Source organism: Lynx rufus, unplaced genomic scaffold (assembly GCF_022079265.1).
Source record: "Lynx rufus isolate CCGP_SWC_20201006 ecotype Redwood Valley unplaced genomic scaffold, mLynRuf1.p SCAF_54, whole genome shotgun sequence".
Classification (NCBI taxonomy): Eukaryota; Metazoa; Chordata; class Mammalia; order Carnivora; family Felidae; genus Lynx; species Lynx rufus.
Genome location: NW_025814872.1, coordinates 558,378 through 586,339, shown reverse-complemented (window position 1 = coordinate 586,339; position 27,962 = coordinate 558,378). Strand labels below are relative to the sequence as shown.

Genomic DNA, 27,962 nt, shown 5'->3' with positions numbered 1-27,962 from the left:
AACTCTTCGTTCTCTGTATTTAAGAGTCTCTTATGTTTTGTCCCCCTCCCTGTTTTTATATTATTTTTGTTTCCCTTCTGAAGGGTTGGCTGTCACTCACAGGTGCAGTTACTGAAGTAAATCCGTTTCTGATTGGCTGACATTTAGAAGCAAGGAGCTGATTGGTTGAATCACCAGGGCGTTTTTCATTGAAGGGAGTGGTCATTGCTGATGGGTGAAAAACTGGTTCTGGCGGCTTTTTGTCATCATGGCTACCAGACAACGTAGTCTTTTTCTAGGAGGGGAGGGTCTTTTTATTCCCAGGTTTACAGTATGCTTTTCCACACAAGGCCCTGGTGTGGACACAACCAAGTGTGTGAGGTTGATCCTATCTCTCTGTGGAATCAAATCTCATTGCTTCTCTCAGGTCCAAATCCTGGCTCTGATGTAAAGTCTCTGATTAGCCTTCCTCTGAAACTGTGGCACTTCCTCGTGGTTTTATCTGGCCCAATATCTAACATGTCCTTCATCAACTTATTTGTTCATAATCTGAATAAATATTTCCAGTATTTTATGTTTTGCATACCTCACGATAGATACTACAAAGAGATGATTCGATAGACTAAGCAGCTCAAAGGACTGAGATAACCCAGAGGAGATGCTTGTTGGGGCTGTTTTCACAAGTCTATCAACTTTGCATTGGAGGCATGAGACATCTTGAAATGTTAATTTCATAAGAACAGGAAAGTCTTTTTAACAACAGGGAAAGCATGTGTTAATATGCAAATGTCATCGTAGGGAAAACTAGAAGCACTCATGTCATGGGAAATATGGTATGTTGAATGGATAGTATTAATAATTAATTGGTGGTATTAATAATTAATGGCATTCTGAATGTTAAGGTCTTACCTAGGAGGATGTAAGGGTACCTGGTTTGGCTGATAAATTCAAGACAGATTAAAGTCTTGAGCCAGACCTTCTGTAGAGGCTGGAAAAAAAGTCAGGATTGAGAACTAGGAATACTTTGAATAATTTTTATCACAGACAAGACTGTACCGAGGATTTTATCACCAAATCTAGAAAAGTGGTGTACAACTGTATTAGATACATATAAGAAAATACGATTGGATTGGTTTGAAAATGGATCCAAAATTGTCAGTGCCTCTTTCTCCCTTATGTTCTCCCAGTAGTTCTGTAGGGCTCCACAAGTGCTGACTCATTTCTCTTTCAGTGACAGGTGGCTACCTGGTGTCTCTTAAGGCTTTGTCCAAAGGTCCAGTCTGACATTTGTGTTTACTCCGGCTCAGTTCAGGAAAATCTGGCCAGTCTTCCTTGTTTGGAACCTTATGGCTGTGCCAATTTCCAATGACTATGGCCAAGAGAGCCACAAGGACTAGTCCTGCCACGCCCATTTGGATCAAATTCTCCATTGTGTAATCTTGGTTCATTATATCTGTGGACATAATTCAAAGGAGATGAGCAATCATTGGTCATGTTCCGTTTCATCCCAACACAGAGCCCTGAAAAGGAGCTCATTTCCCTGTTTGTGCTTCCACTAAACCCCCACCCTCAATAAGCTCATGCATTCACGAGTGCCATACTTAGTCTGTGAGCCTGGATCCAAGGGGCATCTTGTGAACAGGAAAGGAGGTGATTATGGGGATGTTGTGTTGGCTCTTGAATCCCTCTTCATGTAGTAATTTCCCTCAAAGTCTAGTCAAAGCCTTGCAGTCAAATGTTCTGCTCCTGAGCTATATCCCCTACATGCACCCCAATGTTTATAGAAGCACAATCAATAATAGCCAAAGTATGGAAAGAGCCCAAATGCCCATTGACTGGTGAATGGATACAAAGATGTGGTATATATATATATATATATATATATATATATATATATATACAATAGAATATTACTCAGTGATAAAAAAGAATGAAATCTTGCCATTTGCAACAACATAGATCCAACCAAAGTGTATTATGCTAAGTGAAATGAGTCCATCAGAGAAAGACAAATATCATATGATTTCATTCATATATGGAATTTAAGAAACACAAAAGATGAACATATAGGAAGGAAAGGAAAAATAAGATAAAAACAGAGAGGAGGCAAACTATAAGAGACTCTTAGATACAGAGAACAACCTGAGTGTTGCTGGAGAGGAGGTTGTGGGGCGGGGTGGTGAGCCAAATGGGTGATAGACATTAAGGAGAACGCTTGTTGGGATGAGTATTGGGTATCATATGTAAGTGATGAATCATTGGGTTCTACTCCTGAAGCCAAGACTACAATGTATGTTAACTACCTTGAATTTAAATAAATAAATTAAATTTAAAAACCCACAGCCTTGCAACACATTCATGTATTCAGAATAGTACATTTTCTCTACACTTTCCTCACCCCACATAACAATTTGTGTTCCTCTTCCATGCGTGACAAAGGATATGGTATGGTTGGTATCTGGGAAGTAGCTAGGAGAAAGTCTTCAGATAATCTTTGGTAAAATTTATCTCCACTCTTGTGTGACTGTTCACTAGACATTGCTGTTCTCTGAAACTTTAAAAAAATTTTCTTCATTTGTTATATGGGCTTCATAGGCCTATGTGCCAGGAATTAATAAAGTACTGTGAGATTACAATGCTCATAAATTGTAGTAACTCTCTCTGGTTAAAATACAGAAATTAGGGGCACCTGGGTGGCTCAGTCGGTTAAGTCCGACTTTAGCTCAGGTCATGATTTCATGGTTCGTGAGTTCAAGCCCCGCTGTCAGAGCAGGGTCTGCTTCAAATCCTCTGTCCCCTTCTCTCTCTGCCCCTCCCCCTCTCATGCTCTCCCTCTCCCTCTCTCAAAAATAAATAGACATTAATAAATACAGAAATTAATTTCAAACGGATTTGGATTTTCAGATTAGAAGATAATACAAGATAGTATCATCCCGACACTGGGACAGATGATTTTTAAAACAAGACAAGGTGACTATCTACTCTAAAGAAAAAGACTAATAGATTCGCTCCTCCCCCATCGATGCCCAACTATCCATGCACTGTTAAATGAAAAGAGCACTCTAGCCTGTATGATCTTACAGAGCCATGACTACTGTATCTGCTCAGCTTGTGGAGTGATCGGTCAAAGTGGCCACAGGAGATGAATGCGGTTGCCCCACTCAGCGGTCAGCAGTTCCTTTCTTTTGCTCGAACTTGTCTTCTCTCGCTGAGCTGAGTGATGCAAACAGTATAATAATTGGGCTTATGCTAGAGTTTCTAGCCAATCACTCAGAGTGGAGTCTAGTACTGAAGGTCAGTTTAAGGGTTCCCAGATGCAGCTAAGCATATGAAAAAAGAGAAGTGGGTCAGTCTAAGGTGGTGTCTGGGATCTATGTCTCAACCACACCCCCTAACATGATTCTAAACGTTGGACTCTCCATTCTCAACAGACCACATGTTTTTTTTTTAATTGTTCTTTAATGTTTATTTATTTTTGAGAGAGAGAGAGAGAGAGAGAGAGAGAGAGAGAGCATGAGCGGGAGAGGGGCAGAAAGAGAGAGAGGGAGACACAGAATCCTTAGCAGGCTCCAGGCTCTGAGATGTCAGCACAGAGCCAGACTCGGAGCTCAAACTCATGAACTGTGAGATCATGACCTGAGCCGAAGTCAGACGCTCAACTGACTGAGCCACCCAAGTGCCCCCAGACCACGTTTTTAAAGGGCACTGTTTACAGAACTCTCAGAGAGGATGTGAATGTTGAATGGGGTGTGGATGAAAGTCTTTTTTGTCTTCACAGTCCTCTGCTTAATGGCCCTCTACTACCCCACTGTTTTTTCTGTGTACCTTCCATATTCCTGCCTAATGCCAAGGCCCCAAGAGGAGGATTCAGGGCTGGACTGGGGTGCACCTACCTGTGACCACAAGCCCCAGGGCATCACTGGGGGCTGACCACACATAAGGGCTGCCACTGTACCAACCATAGCACCTGTAGTTCCCTGAGAAGTTGTGGTTCACAGGGCCTAGAATAAAGTTGCCTTGGTGTACCCCATTTTGGTGCTGTGACAGGGTGGCTCCTCCTTCTTTGGTCAGTGAAAATCTATCAAATGGGATGTCTGTTGAGCTGCACTGCAGGGAAATATTCTCTCCCAGCATCACCACCATGCTCTGCACTGCTGAGAGGGAGGGTTTGTCATACAAGCCTTAAAGAAAAGAGAATGAGCTATTAGCAAGATTTTTCATCCTTTTCCCTTTATCCTCAACACTCATGTTGGGTCCATCCTAAGGGAAGGCAAGATGCTGATATTCCTTGATTCAAAGGAATGGGAGCTGGGAACTTCTCATTTTCCTACCCCAGGACATATACTCTGTCCCAAATTATTGCAGACGGGGCTGAGCAAACAAGCAGCCTGTGAGACTTGGGTGAGATACCATTTTCAAGAGATAGAGATCTTGTTTCTAAAGCCACAAGACCCACGTGATTCTGTTCCCAATTACAACCTGTGGGGCTTTCCCCCACACCACCAGGAAATTCTGAGACACCCGCTGGGCATCCCATAATTCAACTTAATTCTGACATTATCTCCCTGGAGATAACGTCAGATCCCATAGGTTAGGAGCTCAGTCCTATGAGACCACCCCCACTTCAGATGCCAATCACAAGCCCTTGCTGTCACCTGTGCTTCTGATGGAATGGTTATAAATCAGAAGTTCCCAGAACTCCTTCCTTGGGTTCGCTTAATCTGCTAGAATGGCTTATAGGACTCAGGAAATCAGTTTACCCACTAGATCACTGGTTTATTCTAAAGGATGAAATCAGGGACAGCCAAATGGTAGAGATAAATAAGGCCCAGGTGCCATATCCTTGTGCCCTGCTCTACCAGTACCTCCTTGTGCTTACCAACCTGGATTCTCTCCTTTTGGGTTCTTATGGAGGCTTCATTACATAGGCATGATTGATTGAACCTTTGGCCATTGGTGATTGATTCAATCTCCAGCCCCTCTCCTCTCCTTGGAGGTAGTCCAAAAGTTATCTCTTTGACATAACCTCAGGAGTGGTCAAAAGGGGGTTGTTAGGAATAGCAAAACATCTTTGCCATTCATATAACTCAGGAAATTCCAAGGGATTTAGGAGCTCTGTGCCAGGAACAGGAATGAAGACCTGTTCATATATATAGTTCTTACTATAAATCACAATATCACAAGCCACATGTTAAGGAAAAGGGCGGATAGTATCCAAAGAGTTTGAGGAGCTATGTCAGGGACAGAGAGAGTCGACATTATGTAAAAAGAATGTCAGCAGGTAGAAATTCAGGGTGGACTCTTCTAGAAAAAATATGCTTCTAGAAGCACAGGGTCAAGCCACCTTGAAGAGAGAGAGGGCTTAAAACCAAGGGCTGGATTCATGCAGGGAGCATAGGGAGCATAACTATCTCACCTGCCTCAGGTACAGGCTGCATATAGTGATTTCCTTCCATATGGAAAGGGTTGGGAGAGAAACCTGCCTATGCCACCTCAGCCAGGTGCTCAATCTCAGCATCAACAGCCATATTCATTTGCATGGTATGTACCCTCAGTGTGATGTGGTGAAAATGTCACTGTGTTTCTGTGGTCTCCCTCACAGTGATCCAATGACCCCAGCAACTTCCAGACAACTTCCAATATTGGGACATTCTACAAAATACCTGACCGGCACTTCTTAAAACTTCCACATCCAAGGGGAACCTAAGCAGACATGATAACTCTATGCAGCGTGGGATAGGATCCTGGGACAGATGGACTCTGGATAAAAGCTAAGGAAATCTAAATAAACTGTGGACTTCAGTGCATGATAAGTTATCCATATTGGTTCATTAATAGGAAGAAAAGTCCGTACTAATGGAAGATGTTAACAGCAGGGGAGAGTGGGTGACAGGTCTATGGGAATGCCTTTGTCTTATCTTCTCAACTTTTCTGTAAACCCAAACTGTTCTAAAAGTAAAGCCTTTGAAAGAATAAGAAAGAAACAACACCCAAGGGCTGGAGACACTGGATGTGTCCTCACCTGTCACCACCAGCTCCAGGGTTTTGCTGTGCTCCGATAATTTGTACTCTTTCCTATATTGGCACTGATAACGCCCTGCAGTGTTGGTATTCATGTGGCTAATGAGGAATTCAGCCTTCTCCTGAAATCCCAATTTCTTCTCTACCACCTCAAATGTGGGGTTTCTCAGGATTTCCAGTTGGTACAAGTAAGACTCAGGAGTCCCCCAACACAGGATCTTCACAGACTCATTCCAGGGAATCACAGAACCAGGTGTGGCAGATATAATAGGAATGGGAAAATACCCTGGAAGAAAATAGAGCCCAGATTTAGGTGCCGGCCATGGAGAAACTATAGTGCTTTTCTTCTCTGTGGGGGAAATGCAAATAAGTTAAGGTCTGAAAGACCCAGGATTCCTTCCTTTTTAAAATCTTTTCTTTTCTTTTTTTTTTGGTATATTTCAATTGTAGTAAAATATATATAACATAAAATTCACCATTTCAATAATTAATTTTTTTTTATTTTAGAGAAAGTGAGAGCACGAGTGGGGCAGAGGGGCAGAAGGAGAGAGAAAGAGAATCCCAAGGAGGCTTCATGCTCATCATGGAGCCCAACCCGGGGCTCAATCCCATGACCCTGGGATCATGACCTGAGCTGAAATCGAGTCAGCTGCTCAATGCACGGGGCCACCCAGGTGCCCCTCGACCATTTTTTAAGTGTACAGTTCAATGGAATTAATTACATTCATCATATTGCGCAACCATGACCTCTATTTTCAGAATTTTTTCATGACTCCAAACAGAAACTCTGTAACTATTAGGCAATAACTCCCCATTCCTCTTTCCACATCTGATCTACTTCCTGTCTATGCATTTGCCCATTTAAGGTACCCCGTATCAAATACAGTATTTGCTTTTCCATGTCTGGTGTATTGCACTTATCATAATATCTTCGAGGTTCATGCATGTGTACCACGTGTCAGAATACCCTTCTTTTTGATGGCTAAGTCATATTCCCTTGTATGTGTAGACCACATTTTGATTATCCACTCATGCCAATGAATATTTGGATTGTTTCTATCTTTTGCTATTGTGAATAATGCTGCTGTGACCATTGGTGTACAAATCTCTGTTCAAGTTCCTGTTTTCAATTCCTTTGGTTGTATATGTAGGAGTGGAATTGCTAGATCACATGATAATTCTGTTTAGCCTTTTGAGGAACTGAACCCTTTCCTTTTCACATGTTCATTTTCTTTTTGAGGTGAAGTTCACATAACATACAATTAACCATTTTTAAAGTGTATGATTCTGTGGCATTTGGCGCATTCACAATGTTGTCCAATCATCACCTCTATCTTCTTGCATTTTTATCACCCCAAAGGAGACCCTGTATACACCAAGAGGTCACTCCCCACTCTACCTTCCCACAGCCCTTAGCAACCACTAGTCTGCCACAAAGTCTGTTTGGTGTTCCGTTGCCATGGCAACCCTCATGAACAACTCAAACCCTGCTGGTTCCTTTATCAAGATGTATCATCTCTTTTAGACCTGATAGTGGTGTGCTCAACTGCAGCTCTGTGAGGAGGGGTGGGGTTGGGGGGGTAGAAAGGGAATTTGCCATTCTCATGAGGATTGCTGTGAAGGAAGACCAACTTGCTACAGGTGGCTGTGGAAGGTGTTGACTGTATTTACCAAAAATTGCAGGACTTCCTTTTATTTAATAGTATTCACTCACCAATACCTCCATGCTTTTGTTCTTCCAAAACAGATGAAGAGATCATGGATATCTCCATTAATGCAGATACAATGTTTATTTAATATAATGACCTAAACCAGTGGTTCTCAACAGGAGGCAATTTTGCCTCCCAGGGGACAATTCGGTAATGCCTAGGGACATTTTTGGTTGTCACATGGGGGCAGAAGGCACTGGTGGCATCTTCTGGGTAAAGGCCAGGGATCTTACAATGCACAGGACTTCCCTCCAAACAACACCTGCTCCCAACTGTCCAATAGGACTGAGGTTGGGAAACCCTGACCTAAACAACCTGGTTAAGACCTTTAGGGGAATGATAATATGGGAAGTGTCAGGTACTACTTTTAAAAATAGACAAGTGTAGGGGCACCTGGGTGGTTCAGTTGGTTGAGCGTCCGACTTCAGCTCAGGTCACAATCTCGCAGTCTGTGAGTTCAAGCCCTGCGTCGGGCTCTGTGCTGACAGCCCAGAGCCTGGAGGCTTCGGATTCTGTGTCTCCCTGTCTCTCTGCTCCTCTCCCATTGTGCTCTGTTTCTCTCTCAAAAATAAACATTAAAAAAATAGGCAAGTATATAATCACAGGTCATGACACACAGTCTGCAGTACAGAGACACAGATCTTGGAAATCTGATAACAGATGTGAGGGTTCAGCTGATACATGAGGATGAGTAGCCTAGGTGATGTGGACAGACAGGTTAGGAGCATTGTGGATCACAGGAACAACAGGAGAAGGTCCTGGATAATAAAGTACAAATAAGTATGGGACACATGAAAACAAGGTCAGAGTGACTGAGGAGCAGAGACTCGGTGGGAGAATGGAAAATGGGCTTGGGGGAACAGAAGCAGCCCAGCACAGCTAGGGAGCCACGGCCATGGCCATGTCAGTAGGTTTATCTGAAGTTAGACCCCTGATGGGTTCTATGAAGGTGATAAACATACTTGTGTTTTAAACACACAAGTAATTCAGACTACAGTCTTTAGAAGGAACTGGAAGAGAAAAGACATGGATAGACATGGGATTCCATCCAAGGCAGTAACAGAGGTGACTGAATATACAGTTGTAATTGAGAGCTACTTCATACTAGTACACAGACTGCATAGGAGGGAAGGACTAAGGCAACATCTTGCTGAGTGAAGCAAAGTGGAGAGAGTGGAGAGAATCAGGTTGTGAAAACAAGTAGGTCTGACATAGGGACAGATACTGGGCAATCACTGATGGCTCCCAACTTCCTCACCCTTGCAGTTGTGAACATTCAGTGAAATACATGTCTTAGATATGGAACAGACAGCCTCATGGAAGCAATCACTAAACCCAGGGCTGAGTATGATGCTTTTGAGGGGTCTGGAGAGGGGGGCACAGCAGAGATGGCTTAAATGGGGAATAAAATTGGAATTCATTTGGGCTTTTGACTGTCTTTTCAACCCTTCTGTTCCAAAGTAGAAGGTGTCTGGGAAAGATTTAGGGGAACACTTACCTTCCTGTGCACAAAGCTTCTGGCTCAGACAGAGCACTGGAAGAGAGAGATTCACAAAAGATCAGTTTTCCAGTTTCAACAGTAGTCCTTGTTCCAATTCATGCTGACTAATGACATGCAGGGTATCAATTTTTTTCCCCCAGAGAAAGGATAGTTTTCAGGTTCATCTTTTAGTTTTACCTCCTAGATTCCAGGCCACAAGGCTCTCATCTATAGGAACTCTGGACCCACCATGGATCTCTAGACAGCATGATGTGGGTTGAACAGGCCCCACAAGCCACTTGGACTTGAGCAGACACAGTTACAGACATCTGAACAAGGCCCAACTCTCTACTAAGGAGGCCAGAATCTCCTTGGCAGCCACTAAAGTCACTGAGTCCTCATAGTAAGAGGACATGGACAATTTTGGGACATCTTCCCCCCCTGACCCAGTTGCATTACAGGACTCACCGAGACAGAGATGGATGGTGTCTCTGGGGGCCATGATTCTGTCAGAACCTCAGCCCAGTTAGTCTCTTGTTGGGGCACATTAGAAGAATGACAGATCCTCATAAAACAGTAAGATAAATCAGCAGGAAGTATGAGGTAAGAGTTCCTTGTCAGACAATTTCTACATCTATTGCCTCACAAGTAATGGCTCCTTCCTAAAGAACTTAGCTCTGGATAGCTCTTGGGTGGGGTCTGAAGGAGACCAAACATCCTGTTTAAGTTTCCCATGAGAAGTGAGTGTTTTCCTTGACCAATGTCTAATGGGCTCAAATCCTTATTCAAACCAGATCCCACAACCAAGTGGAAGGCTCTGGGGCAGAATGTAAGATGGTGCCATAGAGACAGAGGTTCTTCTCCATTGGACCATTAGTGAACAGCCATGTGGCCTTGCCTGTTATGGACCCATGTACCTTCTCTGGAATTCAGGGACTGAGTATATCCACTTGGGCTTGACTAGCAAGAGAGTATACTCTTGCACTGGTATTTTCTCAATGCCAGCATGTAGAGGAATCTTTTCAGGAGCTATTCATCATCTGTAAAGAAAGAAACTCCTATGCCTATACTTATCTGTATATCCATATCTCCATCTATCTATATATCTAGATACAGATCATGGGGTATATAGATAGTTAGATGTAGACTAGCTGTAGTTAGCTGTAGACTCCTGGCATCACTAATTCTTCAAGGATGGGAAGCCAAATATTCCAAATCAAATTCTCTACCATGTACACTTCATTTTAACTGTAATACATCACTCTTGCCTTTCAATACACCAAGTGTCCTGGGCCTCTCCCATCTTTTGGAAGACACCACTGACAGATTTTAAAAATAGTGAAAATGAGTCTTTAAGAGAAGTGACTTTGCCAAAGACACTGCACTTAAGAAAGCACAAAGCAAAATCTAAATGCTAAACCTCCAAAAAATATCCATCTCTGAAGCATATTTTGGACCCTTCAGGGGAGATGCTAGGGTTACTTGGTCACTTCATCCTGGGACAAAATGAACATGACAAACACGTTATATTCCAGTGATAGGCAGATGGTGAATTTGCTTATTTGTCTGTAGTAACATAGCGACAGAAGTCAGAACTTACTCTTTTTTAAAAAATTATTTTATTTTTTAATATGAAATTTATTGTCAAATTGGTTTCCATACAACACCCAGCGTTCATCCCAACAGGTGCCCTCCGCAATAGAACTTACTCTTGAGGGAAATGCGGAACTGAAAAGAGATGAGGGATATGTTTTGAGAAATGGCAAAACCTACTTTTCTTAGTATATTCTGATATGTGAAATATTTGATATTGTATATCAGAGGGTACATGGAAATGTTAGTATACACACACACACACACACACACACACAGTCACTGTCTAATAAAACATGGCTTTGTTGCTGTAAAAAATGAGTTTATCTCAGGGTATAACACATTTTCCAGAGGCTCATGGCACATTTTTCAGCTAGTTTTTGGAAATGGTGGCCAGCATTGCATCCTAGACAAGATTTTTTTTTTCAACTTTAACATTATTGACAGGGTTAGATAGTGATTCTCTGCTGTGTGGGGGTGGGGGGCAGGGAGCACCATCCTGGGCATTGCAGGATGTTGACAAGCATCCCTGGCTTCTGTCCACTAGATGCCAGTAGAACCCCCTCCACAGTCGTGACAACTAAAAATGTCTCCAGACACTATTATAACGGTCCATGTGTGGACACAGCCACGTTGCCCCAGCTGAGAACCAGTGTCCTGTGTTGTCTGCTGGCATGTATGGGCTGAGGAACCAGAACTTGCTTTGGGACATTACTGAACTTCATGCATTCCACAGCATCCTTTCCTTGAGGAATTCAGGTTCTACAGAATGTAGACCCCACTTAGGGTCACAGAACCTAGATCATTCCAGTGGGAAGGCCTCTAGAACATCTTTCTAGGCACAAATCCCCAAAACCTTTCTTTAATCTTCTCTTCCCTGGGATCTCAACAGCCAACTTGTTCTCAGAATCAAACTTATCCCTAAACACTTTTTTTTTTTTTTTTTTGCCTCCCAGGTGCCCTGGAAGGAGCTTCTTACTTCTCTACTGAGAAAGAGGACATTGTGGTCTGGGAGAAGGATTTGCCTTCTCATATTCATTCATAACACTGTAAGAGAAGTCACATGGAGACTTAAACTCTTTTCCAAATTCTTGCCTTAACCCTAGCATCCAAGCTGAAACCTTGTGTTCAAACTGAGGTTGTGGAAAACCTCAGTTGTCCATGTGATTGCTATGGGTCCATGCCCCAGTCTCTGGGGAGTTCCAGGTAACTCCCCCATGCCTCCCCTTGTAGATCTCAGTAGGACCTAATACACTTACTTTCCTTCCTTGGCTATTGTACACCTCTGTTGTGCAGAAACCAGGAGCCCCACAGAACTGACCCATGCACGGGTGCTGTCTGTTTGTTAGGTCCTCTCATCCTTGTTCAGGTCCCTCTACAAACTGTTGATGATAGAGAAAGCTGAACAACTTCCTTTCTCAATAATAGCTTTGGTTTCCCTGCAACATGTGCTGAACAAAAATATCTGACTTCCTGGAAATATTTTTGAGCCAAGCCCAAGGTCTCCCCTGGTTCCAAAACCCAAGTGTGTCTTAAAGTCCATACCTGGACCAATCCCCTAAATCTAAGGTATGATATATGTTTACAGGAGGTGGTTTCACCAGACAGTGGTTGGGTTCAGAGGTCTTCTTTTTGGGGCCCCATCATGGTCAACAAACATGCCATGTTGTGTGACCTTTGACAAGGTACTTAATCTCTTTGAATTTCCCTACTTAGGAAAGTGCAGATAACATGGAGCCCTGATAAATTTTACAGAAAGATTCATTGAAGAAATATATGTGAAACAGATTTTGTTGAAGAGGTGCTCAAAAATGTGAATTCCTGTCATTGCTGCACAGAAACCTGTCATTTTCACTGTTGTTCTCTAACAAGGTTAACTTTGATGCTAGTTCTGCATCCAAAATATTGCTGAGTCTCCCAAACTCTGATGTCTTAATTTCTTGCACTGTTTTGTTTTTTCCAGAATTATCCTGATAGATCCACATCCTGCTACTGGATTTCCTTGATTGAGCCTTGGGGGCAATCGTCTATACTAAATTGAGACATGGGGTGCGTGGGGACTCCCTAATGTGCCCTGAAGGAGTTAGCTGCAAAGGTGATGGGTGAGAGCCAGACTCCATGCTGGGGACACCAGCCAGGTGCTCTCTGGCCACCAGAGCTTCCAGTATCTCTCACTTGAGGATGCCTGGGCCTGCCCCAGCATGGCTTCCCAGATTCCAGTAAGATTGGGTAGATCTATCTGGATGGTTCTAGAAGGACATAAGAGTGTGAGAAATTAAGGCATCAGAGTTTGGGACACTCACCACAACTAGATACATAATTGTGACATAGTCACACAATGGATTCTTACACAGGATGGAAAATAATTTTTCACATGCAAAGATGTGATGAAATATCAAACATATAATGTTGAACGAAAGGTGCCAGTCACAAAAATACATAGTATATGGTTCCATGTAGGTGAAATTCAGTAATAGCCAGGAAGAAAGATGATTAATAGTAGATAGGTGGTAGCTTTGTTTATTTGTTTATAGTAGCATAGTAACGGAAGTCAGAACTTACCCACAAAAAGAGCCAAGAAAGTTTTCTGGGGTGTTAAGAATATTCTACATTTTGGCACAGGTGGTGGTTGCAAAGGTGCAAATGTGTAAAATTCTGTCGAACCACACACATGAGTACTTTAAGCCAAAATTAAAGCAACAAGTGTTTAAAATGATTATCTGATGATAAATTTATTGGTGATTTTTTCTTTTTTCTGTATCTATTTTCCAACTTTTATACAAAGAGTGAATGTCTTTTCTGTAATGAGAAAAGACCATCAACATTAAAAAAAACAACAACACATCTCTGACCCCCTAGTGTGTTTCACATTTTAGCCTGTGAGAGCAATACAGTTGTTTACCCTGTAAACAATGAAGAACAAAATTATTTACAGTCTTAGCCTGGGGACACATTACTTCACACTATACATCGTGTCTTAATTCATGGGTAAGATATTTGGTCCTGTCACAGGCAAATGGTCTTGGAGAATTCTTAATATCATAATTCTTGATTTTGGCAGTATGTAGATAATTCACTTTAAGGTGGAGTTATATAAATGGTAGCAGTTAAAGATAGCACTAAGTAAGAAATTGACTCGGCATAATTACAGGGAGGTCTCTATTGACAGGGTCCAATGGAGCCAGACAGCAAGGAAGCCAAAGTCAAAATCAATAGGGATCAGCTCCTACCCTTTACCATAGCACAACCATAGCACAGAGCAGGGCAGAGAACTTAGGGAATAGATGGCAGAGATGAGAATAACAAGGACAACAATCCTACGAATGTTTTCTAGGGGGTCCTGAGGTTTTTATCTCATCTTAGGGTGAGATGAATCTGAAGACATAATTTGTTGTTAGGACGGAGTTGTCAAGCGAGGTTTCAGAAAGAGCTATGGCGTCCATGGGTCTAAAGCCTCCTCAGGGTCTTTCTGGGTGTGCTCAGGCATAGCATTCAAGCCTTGATTGGCCTTACAAATTCCATGTATACACTGGCATCACTCGAGTGTTCCTTGGGCCCCTGGGAAGTGGGGGTGGTTTTTTGCTGTGTGAAAATGCAATGACCCAACTCTGTGTATGTCACCTCCTGTGCGTCTTCTGCTGGAGGATCCTGCATAATGGGAAATGGGAAGGATGGTGTGCACACATTTGTGGGCAGTAGGAGGAAATGAGACTGCACTGAAGAGGGTGAGCTGAGGAGGACCTACCTCCCTACTCACCATTCTGTCCACCTCAGGCTCTCTGTTCATTATAGCAGCATCTGTAGGGAATAGAAGTCATCAAAAACACGTGGAAGGGCATTTCTGGGTCCTCATTTAATAGATACAGATACCCATGCACAGAGGTGCAGTATTTTTTTTAATATAATTTATTGTCAAATTGGCTTACAAAAAATACCCAGTGTTCATCCCAACAAGTGCTGTCCTCAATGCCCATCACCCATTTTCTCCTCTCCTCCACTCCCCCATCCACCCTCAGTTTGTTCTCTGTATTTAAGAGTCTCTTGTGGTTTGCCTCCCTCTCTCTCTGTTTGTAACTATTTTTTCCCCTTCCCTTCCCCCATGGACTTCTGTTAAGTTTCTCAAGATCCACATATGAGTGAAAACATATGATATCTGTCCTTCTCTGACTGACTTATTTCACTCAGCATACACAATGGAATACTACCTGGCAATGAGAAAGAATGAAATCATGCCATTTGCAGCAACATGGATGGAACCAGAGAGGTGCAGTATTGCCTGGAATTACTACCAAAAAGTAGAGTCAGAAATTCTACCTCTCTAGGGGCGCCTGGGTGGCTCAGTCAGTTGAGCGTCCAACTTCAGCTCAGGTCATGGTCTCACATTTCGTGACTTTGAACCCAGCATCGGGCTCTGTGCTGACAGCTCAGAGCCTGGAGCCTGCTTCAGATTCTATGTCTCCCTCTGTCTCTGCCCCTCCCCCGCTCATGCTCGCTCTCTCTCTCTCTCTCTCTCTCTGTCTCTCAAAGATCAATAAACATTAAAAAAAAATTCTACCTCTTGAAAGGTTCACAGACCCATCCCATTAATATCTCCCTATTTCCATTCCATTGATAAGGATGGAGGGCACTGGTGTTCTCTCTAGAAAACCTGGCCTCTGTGGCTCCTGCCTTGAACCAGACATCAGCCTGCAAACAGAGAACTCACACCTGAGCACTCTCATCCTAGCTCCCTGCTCTGCTTAGATGGAAACTGGCCTCTTCTTCCCAAGACTCACTCTTTGTGGCATGGCACCAGCGATGAGTGAGGAAAAAAAGAAGGATGGTGAGGAAGACGATGGCCACTAAAGGGCCCAGCCAGAACATGCAAGTGTCTGGGGTTACCTGCAGGAAGATGTGAATCTAAGGAGAAAATCACAGTAGCTCTCCTTTATTGATTGCCTCCCATTTATTGATTGTTGGATAAATACCTACAGTATCTCTACCTCAACCCTGAATCGAACAACGTTCTTTAACAAAAGAAAGACTAAATTCTTTAACAAAAGAAAAAGTTGAAACCAAAGTCAAAGTAAGTAATTTTATGTTGTACAGGCAGGAAATGATAACAAAATGGGTGAGCAAGGGCTGCACAGTGCGATGTGTTTGCGTGGTCTCATGAGTCATATATTAGGTTACTGCTCATCTGATCCTCTCTACCAGCTATTACTGAACATATTTTGTTGTTGTCCATTCACTGTCCCAACAAAACCAGTCCTTTTGGGAATTAAGAGGAAAGTTGACTCTTAATTAAGCACTCTTAATTAAATAGTGCTTGTTCCTGTCTCTAAGATTTGAACTGACTCAAAAGGGTATTGGTATTCACCTCCAGGGGATCTATCATATGTTCACAGATGACTGGACGCAGGGGTGAGGTAGAGGTTTGAGGTGAGCGGAATGGAGTGGGGCAATTTACATCATGTATACAGCACTTTCTCTGTTGCAGAAGCATGTGAAATGCTTTCACATTTTTGTCCTGACCTCATCCACACAGAGAACCTAAAACGGGGAGATTTAACCTCATTTTATTGTGGATAAGATAGAAGATAAATGAGCTTATCATACAGAAGTGGAAAAATGACTATTTGAAGCCAAGTGCCTTTGTCTTTCTGGTATACTATACTGTTACACTAAGCATCCTCATTTGTACACACTTCCCTCCGCATGATTCCTCTCTCCTGACAAGTATAGGTTTAGTTGCAGTGAAAATTAATTGCACAAAGGAATGAATGAGTCCAAAAGCAAGCAACTAGGAAAAACCAGATCCAACAGAACCTCCTCCAAATGGTTCTACCTCAAGAACATGTCTTGTATTTATCTACTTCATTCATTTGGTGTCTAACTTGGCACCACATTTCACCAGGAGGGTGGCAATTGCATTTTCTGTGGTCTCTTGGCTCCCAGTTATACGCCTTACAACCCATTTTCATATAAGTTACTATTAATCATATATGGATTCCCAGTAGATGCTTAGACGATTTGCAATGGGACTGAACATGTAGCACACATTCCTTGTTCTTACTCAGCTCCTTTATACAATCTGGTTCCTCTCTGTCTCCTTCCATTGATCTTGTCATTCTCTCCACCTCCCCTGCAGCATTTAGACTCTTCCTTGAGCATAAGATTATTCTCACCTTAGTGTCTTCTTGGGTGATAGCTCTGGGATATCTTTCCAACAATCTTCAAAGAATTAAACACTTCTTGTCATTAAGGTCATGACCTAATACTGCCCAAAATTGAGAGAGTCTCTGCCACTCACTCTAAACCATCCACAAAGCACTATCTATCACTTTATTTAAATTTTCATGTATAGTTTCCTCACAACTGATCATTCATCCATTCATGCTCTCATTTTCTGCCCTTCCACTTAAGCTGCAATACCAGCTTCCCAAGATGCATTCCCAAGGTATCCTGTTTACTATTGGTAGTAGGCAGAAGAATGCATCCCTCAAAAGTTCCATGTGCTAATTCCCATAACTTGCAATTATGTCATGTTACATGACAAGGAGGAACTATGGTTGCAGATGTAATTAAGGTTGCTAATCCACTGGCTTTAAAATTGAGAGGTTATCCCAGATTATCTGGATGGCCCCAATGTAGTCACAAGAGTCCTTAATAGAGAAGGAGATGTGATGAAGGAAGGGGGGGGTCTAAGTGGTTCAATGTGAGTTAGACTTGACCAATCATTGTTGGCTTTGAAGATGGAGGAAAGGAACCATGAGCAGAGGAACATGGGCAGGCTCTAAAAGCTGGAAAGGCAAGGAAATGGATTGTCCCCCAGAGCCTCCAGAAGGCACACAGCCTGCTGCCATCTTGGTTTCAGCCTCATGAGACCCATTTCAGAACTATGAACTATAGAACTATGAGATCATTTTATCAACTGTGTTGTTTTGGGGCGCCTGGGTGGCTCAGTTGGTTAAGCGACCAACTCTTGATTTGGGCTCAGGTCATGATCTCACGGTTTGTGAGTTCAAGCCCCACATTGGTCTCTCTGCTTTCAGTGCAGAGCCCACTTTGGTCCCTCTGTGTCCCTCTCTCTGCCCCTCCCCTGTTTGTGCTCACTCACTCTCTCTCTCTCCCTCTCTCTCTCTCTCTCTTTCTAAAAAAAAAAAAAACAACTGTGTTGTTTTAATGTACTGAGCTTGTGGAAATTTGTTATAGCACCAATAGGAAATGACTACCTATGGCATATCCAGCACATGGACATACATGTGCACTGGAACAGTGCATGAACAAATAAATGAAGGAATCACATGTATGGGTGAGAGACTGGGTTCTAAGTTCTCCCTCACTCTACTAAGCATATCCGTGTTGCATCCTGACAGGAGCTCATTTCTTGGCAAATGGAACTTCTCTAAGCACTACCTACCCCCACCAGCTGTTCTCTTCCTTTCTCTCCTCCAAGATCCCATGATTCTTGTGGGGGGCCGGGCCCCAGTGCCAGGCTGAGACCGGGTCGAGCAAAGGCTCCCTGTCGACTCAGCCAACCTGGTGGTTCCCCCTGCCATTCATGTGGGAGGCCAGGCCCCAGTGCCAGGCTGAGACCGGATCGAGCAACGGTTCCCTGTTGACTCAGCCAACCCGGTGGTTCCCCCTCCCATTCCCCCACTTTCAAGGGCATACGAAAGCCTTGTCAAGGCTGAGAAAGTTAATTCCTGAAGCCTGTGGTCTGCAGGTGTTGGCAGTAATGCTACCTCCCTTTTTCTACCCCGAGTCAGATAGAAACAAACATGGGAATTGTGTTTTGCTAGCAATCTTATCAACAAGGTCTTGTTGTGACCCGTCTAGAAAATTCACAAGAAACACAGAACTAAATGTTTTGGTTGGCAGCGATTACGTGAAACCTGATTATTCTTAGAGTGACCTGATCCATAAGAGTCTTATATTATAAAAGATTATGTATAGCAGCAATAAAGCCGTCACTTGGGCCATCAGCCCAGGGGACCCTCCTGTTCCCAAACTTTCTCTTCTCTCTTTTTTTCTTACATTCCTCTACCCTCAGGACCCTGATCTTGGTGTTTGTTGCGCCGGTCGCAAAAGATTCTCATCTCTACTTAGGAATGGGGAAAGAGCAGGTATGGCGTTATTCCTGGCAAGCGGATCAGGTTTATTTTCACTCTCTTCTTTTGGAGGAGGTCTCTGCTGCAGAAAATTAGAGTTTAAGAGTCCTCACTGGCTTCATGCTGACCCCAACCCCTTCTGCCATTGTAGAGTCTGGGGATCAGAAAGGCATGGTAATGAGCCCAAGATCACAGAGCTGGAAGGTGGCTGAGCCAACACTCAAACCCAAGGCTTCTCTTTGTCTACAAACAAGGATAAAAGAGATCCTTCACTTACCAGTTTTGGAGTTTGGTTCTCTGTATGGAAGGCAACTACTTGACAGGTTTCCTAGAAGACAAGTCAGGAGAGAGGTGGGGATGTGGAGTTGCCCATATTCTACCCACTGAAGCTCATTGTCATCTAACGCTGAGTTCCTGGGAGCTCCTGGGACCCCTCCCCATAATCCCTGGGGACTGAATCCCTGAGACTTCAAGATGCAGAGAGAAAACAGGAGAGGTTGGGGATGAAAGGGGCCCCTACTTAAGAGGAGGTTTCTTGATCTTTCCCCAAAGGCACCTGTACCACCTTGGAGATCTCTCTGTGGGTGGGAGGTCAGGAGGGGCTCCTGGGAAATGAGTAGTGGTGAGGGGCCAATGCAAGCTATGATATCCCCAAACTGAGCCCCTTTTCTTCCCCTCCTGGGCCTGCCTTGACCCCTTTCCATCTTCCTCTGTACACAGACCCCCCAGTGTGGGTCTCTGTGCAAGATGCACAGGAGGAGGCTGGAGGTGAGTCCTCAGTCTCTCCTTCCCTGTTTCTTTATCTATGTTTCTCTCTCTCCAGAACTCGTAAGCATCCTCCCATTATCAGTAGGACACCCTTCACATATAGCCTTCAGATATATCCTGAATCACTGGGCACAGAGCAGGTTGTGTGCTTCCTCACCTGTGACAGAAAGGTACAGTGGGTCACTTGGGCCTGACCATTCACAGGGAGAGGAGTTGAAAGAGCCATGGCATTTGTAGGTCCCACCCAGGGCTGGTTTTGCGGGACCCAGAAGGAAGTGGGCCCAGGATGCACCATCGTGCCTCTGCCCCTCAGCCAGCTGGTGCCCACGGAGCTGCCCGTCCCTGGGTAGATGGTACACGTCAAAGTTGCTCTCTGAGCAGCAGGACAGGGTCATGTTCTCTCCTGAACTCAGCACAGCACCCAGCTGGGCCCAGAGAGAAAGTTTCTTATGTAGACGTGGAGGAAACGGAGGCAGTTCAGTTGGAGAGGCTTTTCCTTGCTCACAGTGTACTTCACACCTGGACTGTGAATTCTCTTTCCCTGTTCCCAGAGCCTAATGTCCACTTTGTCCCCTCGTGTCCACCTCTCTATTTCCTGTTCTTGCCTTCCTCCATCTTTCCCCTTTTTGTGTTGGTTTACTCTCTCTGTCTCTGTGGGATCTGTCGGTTTGATCTGTCTTTTTCTTTCATGAGTCTCTTATTTCATCTTGTCTCTTTCTGCATTATCTATCTATCTATCTATCTATCTTCTATCTACCATCTGTTTATTATCTATTATCTATCTATCTATCTATCTATCTATCTATCATCTATCTACCTGTCTCTATTACCACCATCTTGGTGACTTTCTCTGCTTCTATATCCCTAGTTCTCTTTTGGGATCTCTGTTATCTACCCCACATTATCGTCTTTCTCTATCTTTGTGCTCCCGCTCAGGTCTCTGTCTTTTAGGGCTTTTATCTGTCCCCTCCATCTTTATGTATACTTCTCTATCCCTTTTTCTTTCTTCTGTTTTATGTGTCACTGAACCAGTGTCTGTCTATCAATCTGTCTGTCTGTCTCTCTCTGTCTCCCCTCCATTCTGTGTGTGTGTGTGTGTGCACATGTACACATTGCATTTCTGTGTCTCTTTACATGAAAGACTTTATATGGCCATTGATGTACATTGACTCTGCTTTCTCTCTGATTGCATCTTTCTGTGGGCTTTGACCTCAGTAATCCTGTAGCATCTCGAGCAACCTTGAACATTGGCCCAAGAAACAGCTTTGGGAACCCATAAACCATACCACATATAGGAGCTAGTGACTGTCTCCTCCACCTGGGACCATAGTATCCAGGGTCACATTGTGGTTCAACTACATGGGATGAAGTCATGTAGGAGGGAATACCACACCTGTGGGTGCCACATGAGGAGAGGACCCAGGGCCCATGGGGAATCAGCCTGAGAAAGGCCAACCTGGCCTCAAAACTTGGTCATATACGTGGTGTGTCTTTAGGTTCTCCTGGTAGAGAAGAGGGTGTGGAGATTAACTGGAAACCACGTTCTAAACTGTCCCAGGTTTCTGAACAAAGTCAGAGTGGAAGGGCACCTGTCTCTGATGTGAATGTACCCATCTGTGTTGCTTCCTTCACTCTTTGTCTCCACTACTGACTCCCTATTTCTGCCCCTTATCTGTCCTTTATGTTATAACTAATGGTTTGTACTGTCACCCTTCTGTCATTGTCTCTCTAGGTGTAGCTCTTGCCAAGGCCATCTCTCTGCATAAAAACCCACGTGCATGTCCCTCATCACCACCCGGGGCTTCCAAGTCTTAGAACACCCTGTCTGTATCCCAAAGAGGATGGGAGCAGGACATTCTCACCTGTGATCATGATGTCCAGGAGGTCGCTGGGGGTAGACCACTCATAGAAGGAGTGATTCAGAAAACCGAAGCACCTGTAGGTCCCTGCATGGGCAGCTGTCACAGGACCCATGATGAAGTTAGCATGGGAACCCTCACGATGGGGCTGCCCAGGAAGGTGCCAAGGGGCCTTGGATAGCTCCTCACTGTGAAGAACGAAGCTTTCAAACTGGATCTCTGAGCGACAATGCAAGGTCATGTTCCCTTCTGATTTCACCAGGGGACCTGGCTGAGCTGAGAGGGAAGGTTTTCTGTAGACTCCTAAGAACATGGACATTGTAAGTTTACAAAGAGCGACCCTGCCTCACCCCATTCCCTGGGACCCTAAATGAGTGAGGGTGCCCCTGTGTCTGTCTTTCGCCTCCTTCTTTGTGTCTCTGTGTCTTTTTCTGTCTGCATGTCCCCCTCTGTCTCTGCCCCTCCTTTGCTCTGTTTCCCCATCAGAAGAAACAGCACCAGATTCCATTACCACTGTTCTCATCCTTGACACATTAACTGTTGCCCCTGTTTCCCACAGACCCCTTTTCTGCTTTGTATGGTGGGGGTGGGAGAATGACACTGCAGGCCGCATTTCCAGGCTCTTTTATCAGACAAGTTCCTGCTCTGTTTGACGAGTTGGAATCCCTGGTAGGAGACAGGAATTAAGCAGTGAAGCAGGTACCACAGTAACTCCCAGTGCCTACCAAGCCTGTGCCTAGTGGGGATGGGCACATCTTCTGCCATGTCTGTGACTTCTCCAAGACCCCAGCTTCCACAGGGCACCCCTGAGTCTGGCTTTGGGAACACTCCCCCCATTATGTCACTGCAGTCTAGTGGTGGCATCAACATCCTGCCCTTACCTATCGCTGGGAGTAGCTTCACTTTCCCTGTTTGGCTTCCTAATTTGTTCCTCACCTAGGTATCTTTATTGGTTACCTGTTGTTGCTGTAATAAATTGCTACAAACATAATGGCTCAAAAGAGCACCAATCTGTTGTCTTATAGTTCTGGATGTCAGAAGTCCAACATGGGTCTTATGGGCTGGGATCAAGGACAGCGTGGACAGGACTGTTTCCTTCTGAAGGCTCAAGGGGAGAATCTGCTCCTGTGTCTTTTCCAGCTCCTAGGAGCTGCCTGTATTCCTTGTCTTATGACCCCTTCCTCCAACGTCAGAGCTAGCAATGGCTGGTGGGGTCTTTTTCATGCTGCATGACTCTGAAGCTCATTCTCCTGCTTCCTTCTACCCTTATAATTACAGTAAGTCTGCCTGGATAATCCAGGATAATCTCTCCATCTCCAGGTCATCTGCTTAATGACCTTCATTCCATATTCAACCTTAATTGGCCTTGGACTATTCATAGATTTGGAATATTATGGTGTAGACATCATTGGGGGCCATTATTCTGCCCACATACATTAAATGCCCTTGGAGCAGCTCCTATTGTTATAATTGGACCTGACTGACACTCCCACCAGGAAACTCTGAGATTAGGAAGATCAGGTCAGGAAATAGTTCCTCTAGAGAAGCACTCTCTGACCTGTGACCACAATCAACAGGGGGTCACTGAGTGGTGACCCACAGAGGAGGAGCCAAGGTAGGATCCACAACATCTGTAAGTTCCTGCATGTGCTGGGGTTACAGGGCCAGCGAGGAAGCTGTCCTGCAACATTATGCTGTGGAGTTCAGCAATGAGGGCACCAGTGACCTTGTACAGTCTGAACATGCCAAACCTGCAATGAGAGTGACACTGAAGAGTCACACATTGTCCTTGAGGAACCACTGGGCTTGGCCAGGCAGACAGGGAGGAGCACAGCACAGGAGGACCACCTGGGGGAGAAGGAAGCACAACATTGGTCTCCTCTCCCTAAGCTCAGAGGCTCCCCCTCCTTCCATGTCTCTAAGGCTCCTTTCCAATCCAAGGGTGCCCATGCCACACAAAGACCCCACACCACAGAGACACGGCATCTCTTACAAGTAACCTGTTGACCGAGAATTCTGAGTGAGCACTGAATAGTGGGCTCTTAGTAGGTGTTGATAGTGTGAAGTTTGTTACATAAAAGAAGACAAAGTAGACACTGAAGAGGAGAGTAATGACCTATGTGAATGCCACGTCAGCGAACACATGAGGCATGTTACACGACAGAGCCATGTCAGAACATGCTGGAATTCCAGGGGTTCTGGCATGTGGATTTTGAAATTTTTTTTTTCAACGTTTATTTATTTTTGGGACAGAGAGAGACAGAGCATGAACGGGGGAGGGGCAAAGAGAGAGGGAGACACAGAATCGGAAGCAGGCTCCAGGCTCTGGGCCATCATCAGCCCAGAGCCCGACGCGGGGCTCGAACTCACGGACCGCGAGATCGTGACCTGGCTGAAGTCGGACGCTTAACCGACTGCGCCACCCAGGCGCCCCTCTGGCATGTGGATTTTGTACCTCTGCCATGGAACAATGTCAGCAGCAGCATGGGGCTCCTACTCTCACGGGCATGCTGAGGAGCTTTAGTGGCTGTCTTGTCCTCAGACATTCTGTTGTTCCTGTCACCTTTTGCATCCCCTGCTCTACAGATGGCTTCTCCCAGACATCTCAGCTCTGAGCAGCAGTGTCTTCCAGATGGCTTTAGAGCATGGCTCAGCCAAGGAGAAGAGAGTCTAGGAAGGGTCTCTGGACCAGAACTAAGACTAAGGTTTCCCTGGGCCCCCACTTTCTATTTCACAAGAGATTCTCCCATAAGGCCTCCTGCAGTCAACCCATCACCCAGCCTCCTGTGCCATCTGCCCTCCTGTTATAGGGATACTCTTATCCTGAGTATCCCTTGCCTGAGTGCAAGTATCACTTGCCTGAGTGCACGGCAACCCAAGTTTTGGAGGAAAAGACTCACCCACTTGTGCCCAGATCCTTTGGATGAAGAACTCTGGAAAGAAAGACTCATGATAGGTGGTCCATCTCCATAGAAGACTTGGCCTCCCACTCTTTCCCCTGCCTGGCCCGAGCCTTACCGTCAAGGTCCACCTTGCCTCCAAGGGAGCAGTCTGCTGTGGGGATGCCCAGCCTCCGAGGCCAATATTTCCACCATAGCATCCCCCCCTTCCTCCCCTTCCAGGACTCACCAAGACATGCCAGGCTGATGACTATGGGTGGTATGGCGCTGCTTCTGCTGAGCGGTGACCCAGAAAAGTTGAGAAGTACACAGGATGCCATGAAATGGGGCCCAGCTCATGTTTATAAGTTGACTGCAATAAGGAAAGGTGATGCATACAGGCTCTTTTTGCTTTGCCTATGGGTGGTGCAGGGCGGGGGGGGGGGTGGGATGGGGTGGGGTGGTTCAGCTTAGGGTAAAGCCAGGCTTCCTGGAAATTGTTCAGAGCTGTTGTGTCGCATCATTTACTGTGGTCAGACTTGAAACACAGACACAATCCCTCATACTCAGAATGACGAAATGATAGTTTTTTTTAAAAAAGTCTAAGCTGCAAAACCTTCATATGTAATGTGCAACATTTGTAGTAGATACTATCATAAAAAGAATTAGGGCCCCTGGGTGGCTCAGTTGGTTAAGTGTCCGACTTTGGCTCAGGTCATGATCTCACGGTTCGTGAGTTCTAGCTCCGCGTTGGGCTCTGTGCTGACAGCTCAGAGCCTGGAACCTGCTTCAGATTCTGTGTCTCCCTCTGTCTGTCCCTCCCCTGCTTGCACTCTGCCTCTCACTCTGTCTCAAAAATAAATAAACATTAAAATAAAAAAAATTAAAAAAAGAATTACACTGTATAAATCAAAATGATGTTCTAAGCTGATATTTTTAGTATTGAGCTAATACTTGTCAAAAATTATTTAATTTCCCTGTAGAAGGAATATGCAGTTATTTATTTATTTATTTAAAAAAATTTTATTTTTATTTTTTTTATTTTTTTAATATATGAAATTTATTGTCAAATTGCTTTCCATACAACACCCAGTGCTCATCCCAAAAGGTGCCCTCCTCAATACCCATCACCCACCCTCCCCTCCCTCCCACCCCCCATCAACCCTCAGTTTGTTCTCAGTTTTTAACAGTCTCTTATGCTTTGGCTCTCTCCCACTCTAACCTCTTTTTTTTTTTTCTTCCCCTCCCCCATGGGTTTCTGTTAAGTTTCTCAGGATCCACATAAGAGTGAAACCAAATGGTATCTGTCTTTCTCTGTATGGCTTATATCACTTAGCATCACACTCTCCAGTTCCATCCACGTTGCTACAAAAGGCCATATTTCATTTTTTTCTAACGTTTATTTATTTTTGAGACAGAGAGAGACAGAGCATGAATGGGGGAGGGTCAGAGAGAGAGGGAGACACAGAATCCAAAACAGGCTCCAGGCTCTGAGCCATCAGCACAGAGCCCGACGCAGGGCTTGAACTCATGGACCGTGAGATCATGACCTGAGCCGAAGTCGGACGCTTAACCGACTGAGCCACCCAGGCGCCCCTGCAGTTATTTAGAGTCATAGAGTTTCACTTTATTAGCAAAGAATAATGCATGTAAATTCTGGATCTTATGGTTTTATCTGAAATTCATCTTATGACCCAGAAATCCAAACTCAGAGATTCATCTATCTGTATCTCTCTGTAAATTTTATATAAATATATAAATATCCATTAACATGATGCTATAGGAAATTCACTTTCTAATAGCCAATTAAGAATGTCAAAAAACTCACCCTAAAACATTTTATGATCAAAAACCCAAAACAGCAACACTCTCCAACTTAAAACAAGAAGGTTGCAATGACCACATAACCTAATCCATCTACATATTTTCCCTTATCCCCTATCCTCCTTTAACTTCATATCTTGATATTTGTTGGAAATACAGTTTTAAGGCACTTACCTCTCCTTGTAAAATATGTAATTTTGAATATGGTTTTAAGGCACTTATCTCTCTTTGTAAAATATGTAATTGTAATAAATGTAAACATATATATTTTCACACACATACATACATATATGCACCCAAATACATAATTCTTTCAAATTTTTTAAATTACCAGCTTCGCATCTATCTTTTTTGTACTTCAGTTTATATTGCTATGATACACACATAATGATTTTTTTTAGCTCTATTTCATTGGATTGCAATATAAGATTTCTTGCATAAATATATCAACATGTATTTATCCATTCTCATTATTATAGACATCTGGCTAACATGGACATCTGGGTAATATGGGTGATATATAGGTATCTGAACAATAATATTCTTCCAGTCCATGAACATGGGATATCTTTCCATGTGTTTTCATCTTCATTTTTTTCCATCAAAGTCTCACAGTTTCCAGAGTGCAGCTCTTTCACCTTTTGGGTTAAATTTATTCCCAACTATTTTATTATTTTTATGTCATTGTAAATGAAATTATTTTCTTTTTTTCCTCTCATCAGTACAGCTTTTATTGAATCTTTAAAATATCACAAAAAAAGTCTGAAAAATAATCTGGTATCTTGCTGTTTCTGTAGCTGGACAACTTAGATATTGTTCATCAGCCTGCTGAACTCTTCCTTTTTCAGAAACATAGATATCATCCCAAAATTTTCTGATAATCCTTGTTTCCAACTATTGTGGCTCACTGAATCAAAGCAACTAAATTTGATGACGATATTGTCCTTCCTTTCTTATAAGACTATTCTCAGTCTTTCTGTCCTGCTGTGTCACTAAAACTTCCTAAGTGGACTCTACAGTCTCCCAGAGCTGTTTTGTTCACGGCATTTACAATGCCCACAGTTATTGATTGGGGTCTACTGTCTTGTTCTGGGACCTCAGAGAACCTGGTTATTCATGGAGCTCAGAGCATCCCTCTTTCCATAGGTGTGGAGAGTCACATGATCACTGCCATAGAAAGGGACCAGCACATCTGGGACCCTGCTGCAAGGAAAGCCCAGGAAGGAATGGGAGCCTCTCTTCAAGGGGCCCTAATTTTTTTCTCTTCTCCACAAGGAAGGTCAATAAAGGAAGGACTACTGTCTGTGGAGCACAAATTATTTCAAAAGCCTGTCATCGGAGATTTCCTTGTGTCAGAAACTCTCCACCACCAAAATATCATTTCCACTTTTCATGACAACACTAAGGCTGAGGGAATCTGCCTCTGTTTTCAAGGTCAAGCCTCCAGTAAGTTTCTGCTGGGAATGGAGTGCAGAGACCCTGTCCCCATACGCCAGCATCCCTGAACACAGCTGCCTGCCCTAAAATTACTGAGACTGAGGGAAAGACAGTCCACAAATGAGCTGGGAGTGATGGTTCAGCTGAGCCAGCTGCTCAGGAAAGTGCTTGGATAGGTCAGAGGGGGAGGTAGTGAGGTGGAACAGGCAGACTCTTAAGGACAGACCTATATGAAGCTCAGGCATTTATATGGTTACCACCATAATGGATTGCATAGGAAGCTTTTCCTTCCATTCTTTATAGGGCTGAAGTTAGTCATG

General features: G+C 44.0%; 2 protein-coding genes across 6 annotated transcripts; both read right to left on the bottom strand.

The window, feature by feature from the left end:
- Positions 1-3: 3 nt before the first annotated feature.
- FCAR (Fc alpha receptor) lies at positions 4-10,049 on the bottom strand. Of its 5 annotated transcripts, XR_006965947.1 has the most exons (7): positions 9,658-10,049; positions 9,208-9,243; positions 6,002-6,286; positions 3,873-4,160; positions 3,061-3,192; positions 2,378-2,533; positions 1,366-1,432 (listed from the first exon to the last, which is right to left on the bottom strand). XR_006965947.1 is itself a non-coding variant. In XM_047100885.1 (6 exons), the coding sequence occupies exons 1-6, from the start codon at positions 9,689-9,691 to the stop codon at positions 275-277; spliced, it is 909 nt and encodes a 302-aa protein (XP_046956841.1). In that variant the 5' UTR covers positions 9,692-9,999; the 3' UTR covers positions 4-274. The 5 variants fall into 5 exon arrangements, 4 of the variants coding, with proteins under 4 accessions (XP_046956841.1, XP_046956838.1, XP_046956840.1 ...); XM_047100885.1 differs by lacking the exons at positions 2,378-2,533; positions 3,061-3,192 and adding an exon at positions 4-332 and having other exon boundaries at positions 1,225-1,432; positions 9,658-9,999; XM_047100884.1 differs by lacking the exon at positions 2,378-2,533 and having other exon boundaries at positions 1,343-1,432; positions 9,658-10,045.
- Positions 10,050-11,730: 1,681 nt separating this feature from the next.
- Positions 11,731-25,121, bottom strand: KIR3DL3 (killer cell immunoglobulin like receptor, three Ig domains and long cytoplasmic tail 3). The gene is given in 11 exon segments (XM_047100886.1): positions 11,731-14,430; positions 14,528-14,580; positions 15,558-15,633; positions 15,635-15,663; positions 19,153-19,203; positions 19,801-20,100; positions 21,506-21,805; positions 23,061-23,099; positions 23,102-23,350; positions 24,403-24,435; positions 24,632-25,121. Coding segments are annotated over 11 exon segments (1,377 nt in total). The 5' UTR covers positions 24,723-25,121; the 3' UTR covers positions 11,731-14,274.
- Between the last annotated feature and the right edge of the window lie 2,841 nt (positions 25,122-27,962).

Coding starts and splice junctions, on each gene's coding strand:
- FCAR (XM_047100885.1), bottom strand. CDS start 9,691: ATGGCCCCCAGAGACACCATCCATCTCTGTCTCG. Junction 4,161..6,001: donor CCTGGAGCTGGTGGTGACAG/GTGAGGACACAT, acceptor CTTTTCTTTAAG/GCTTGTATGACAAACCCTCC. Junction 1,433..3,872: donor CCTGGGGCTTGTGGTCACAG/GTAGGTGCACCC, acceptor TTATGTCCACAG/ATATAATGAACCAAGATTAC.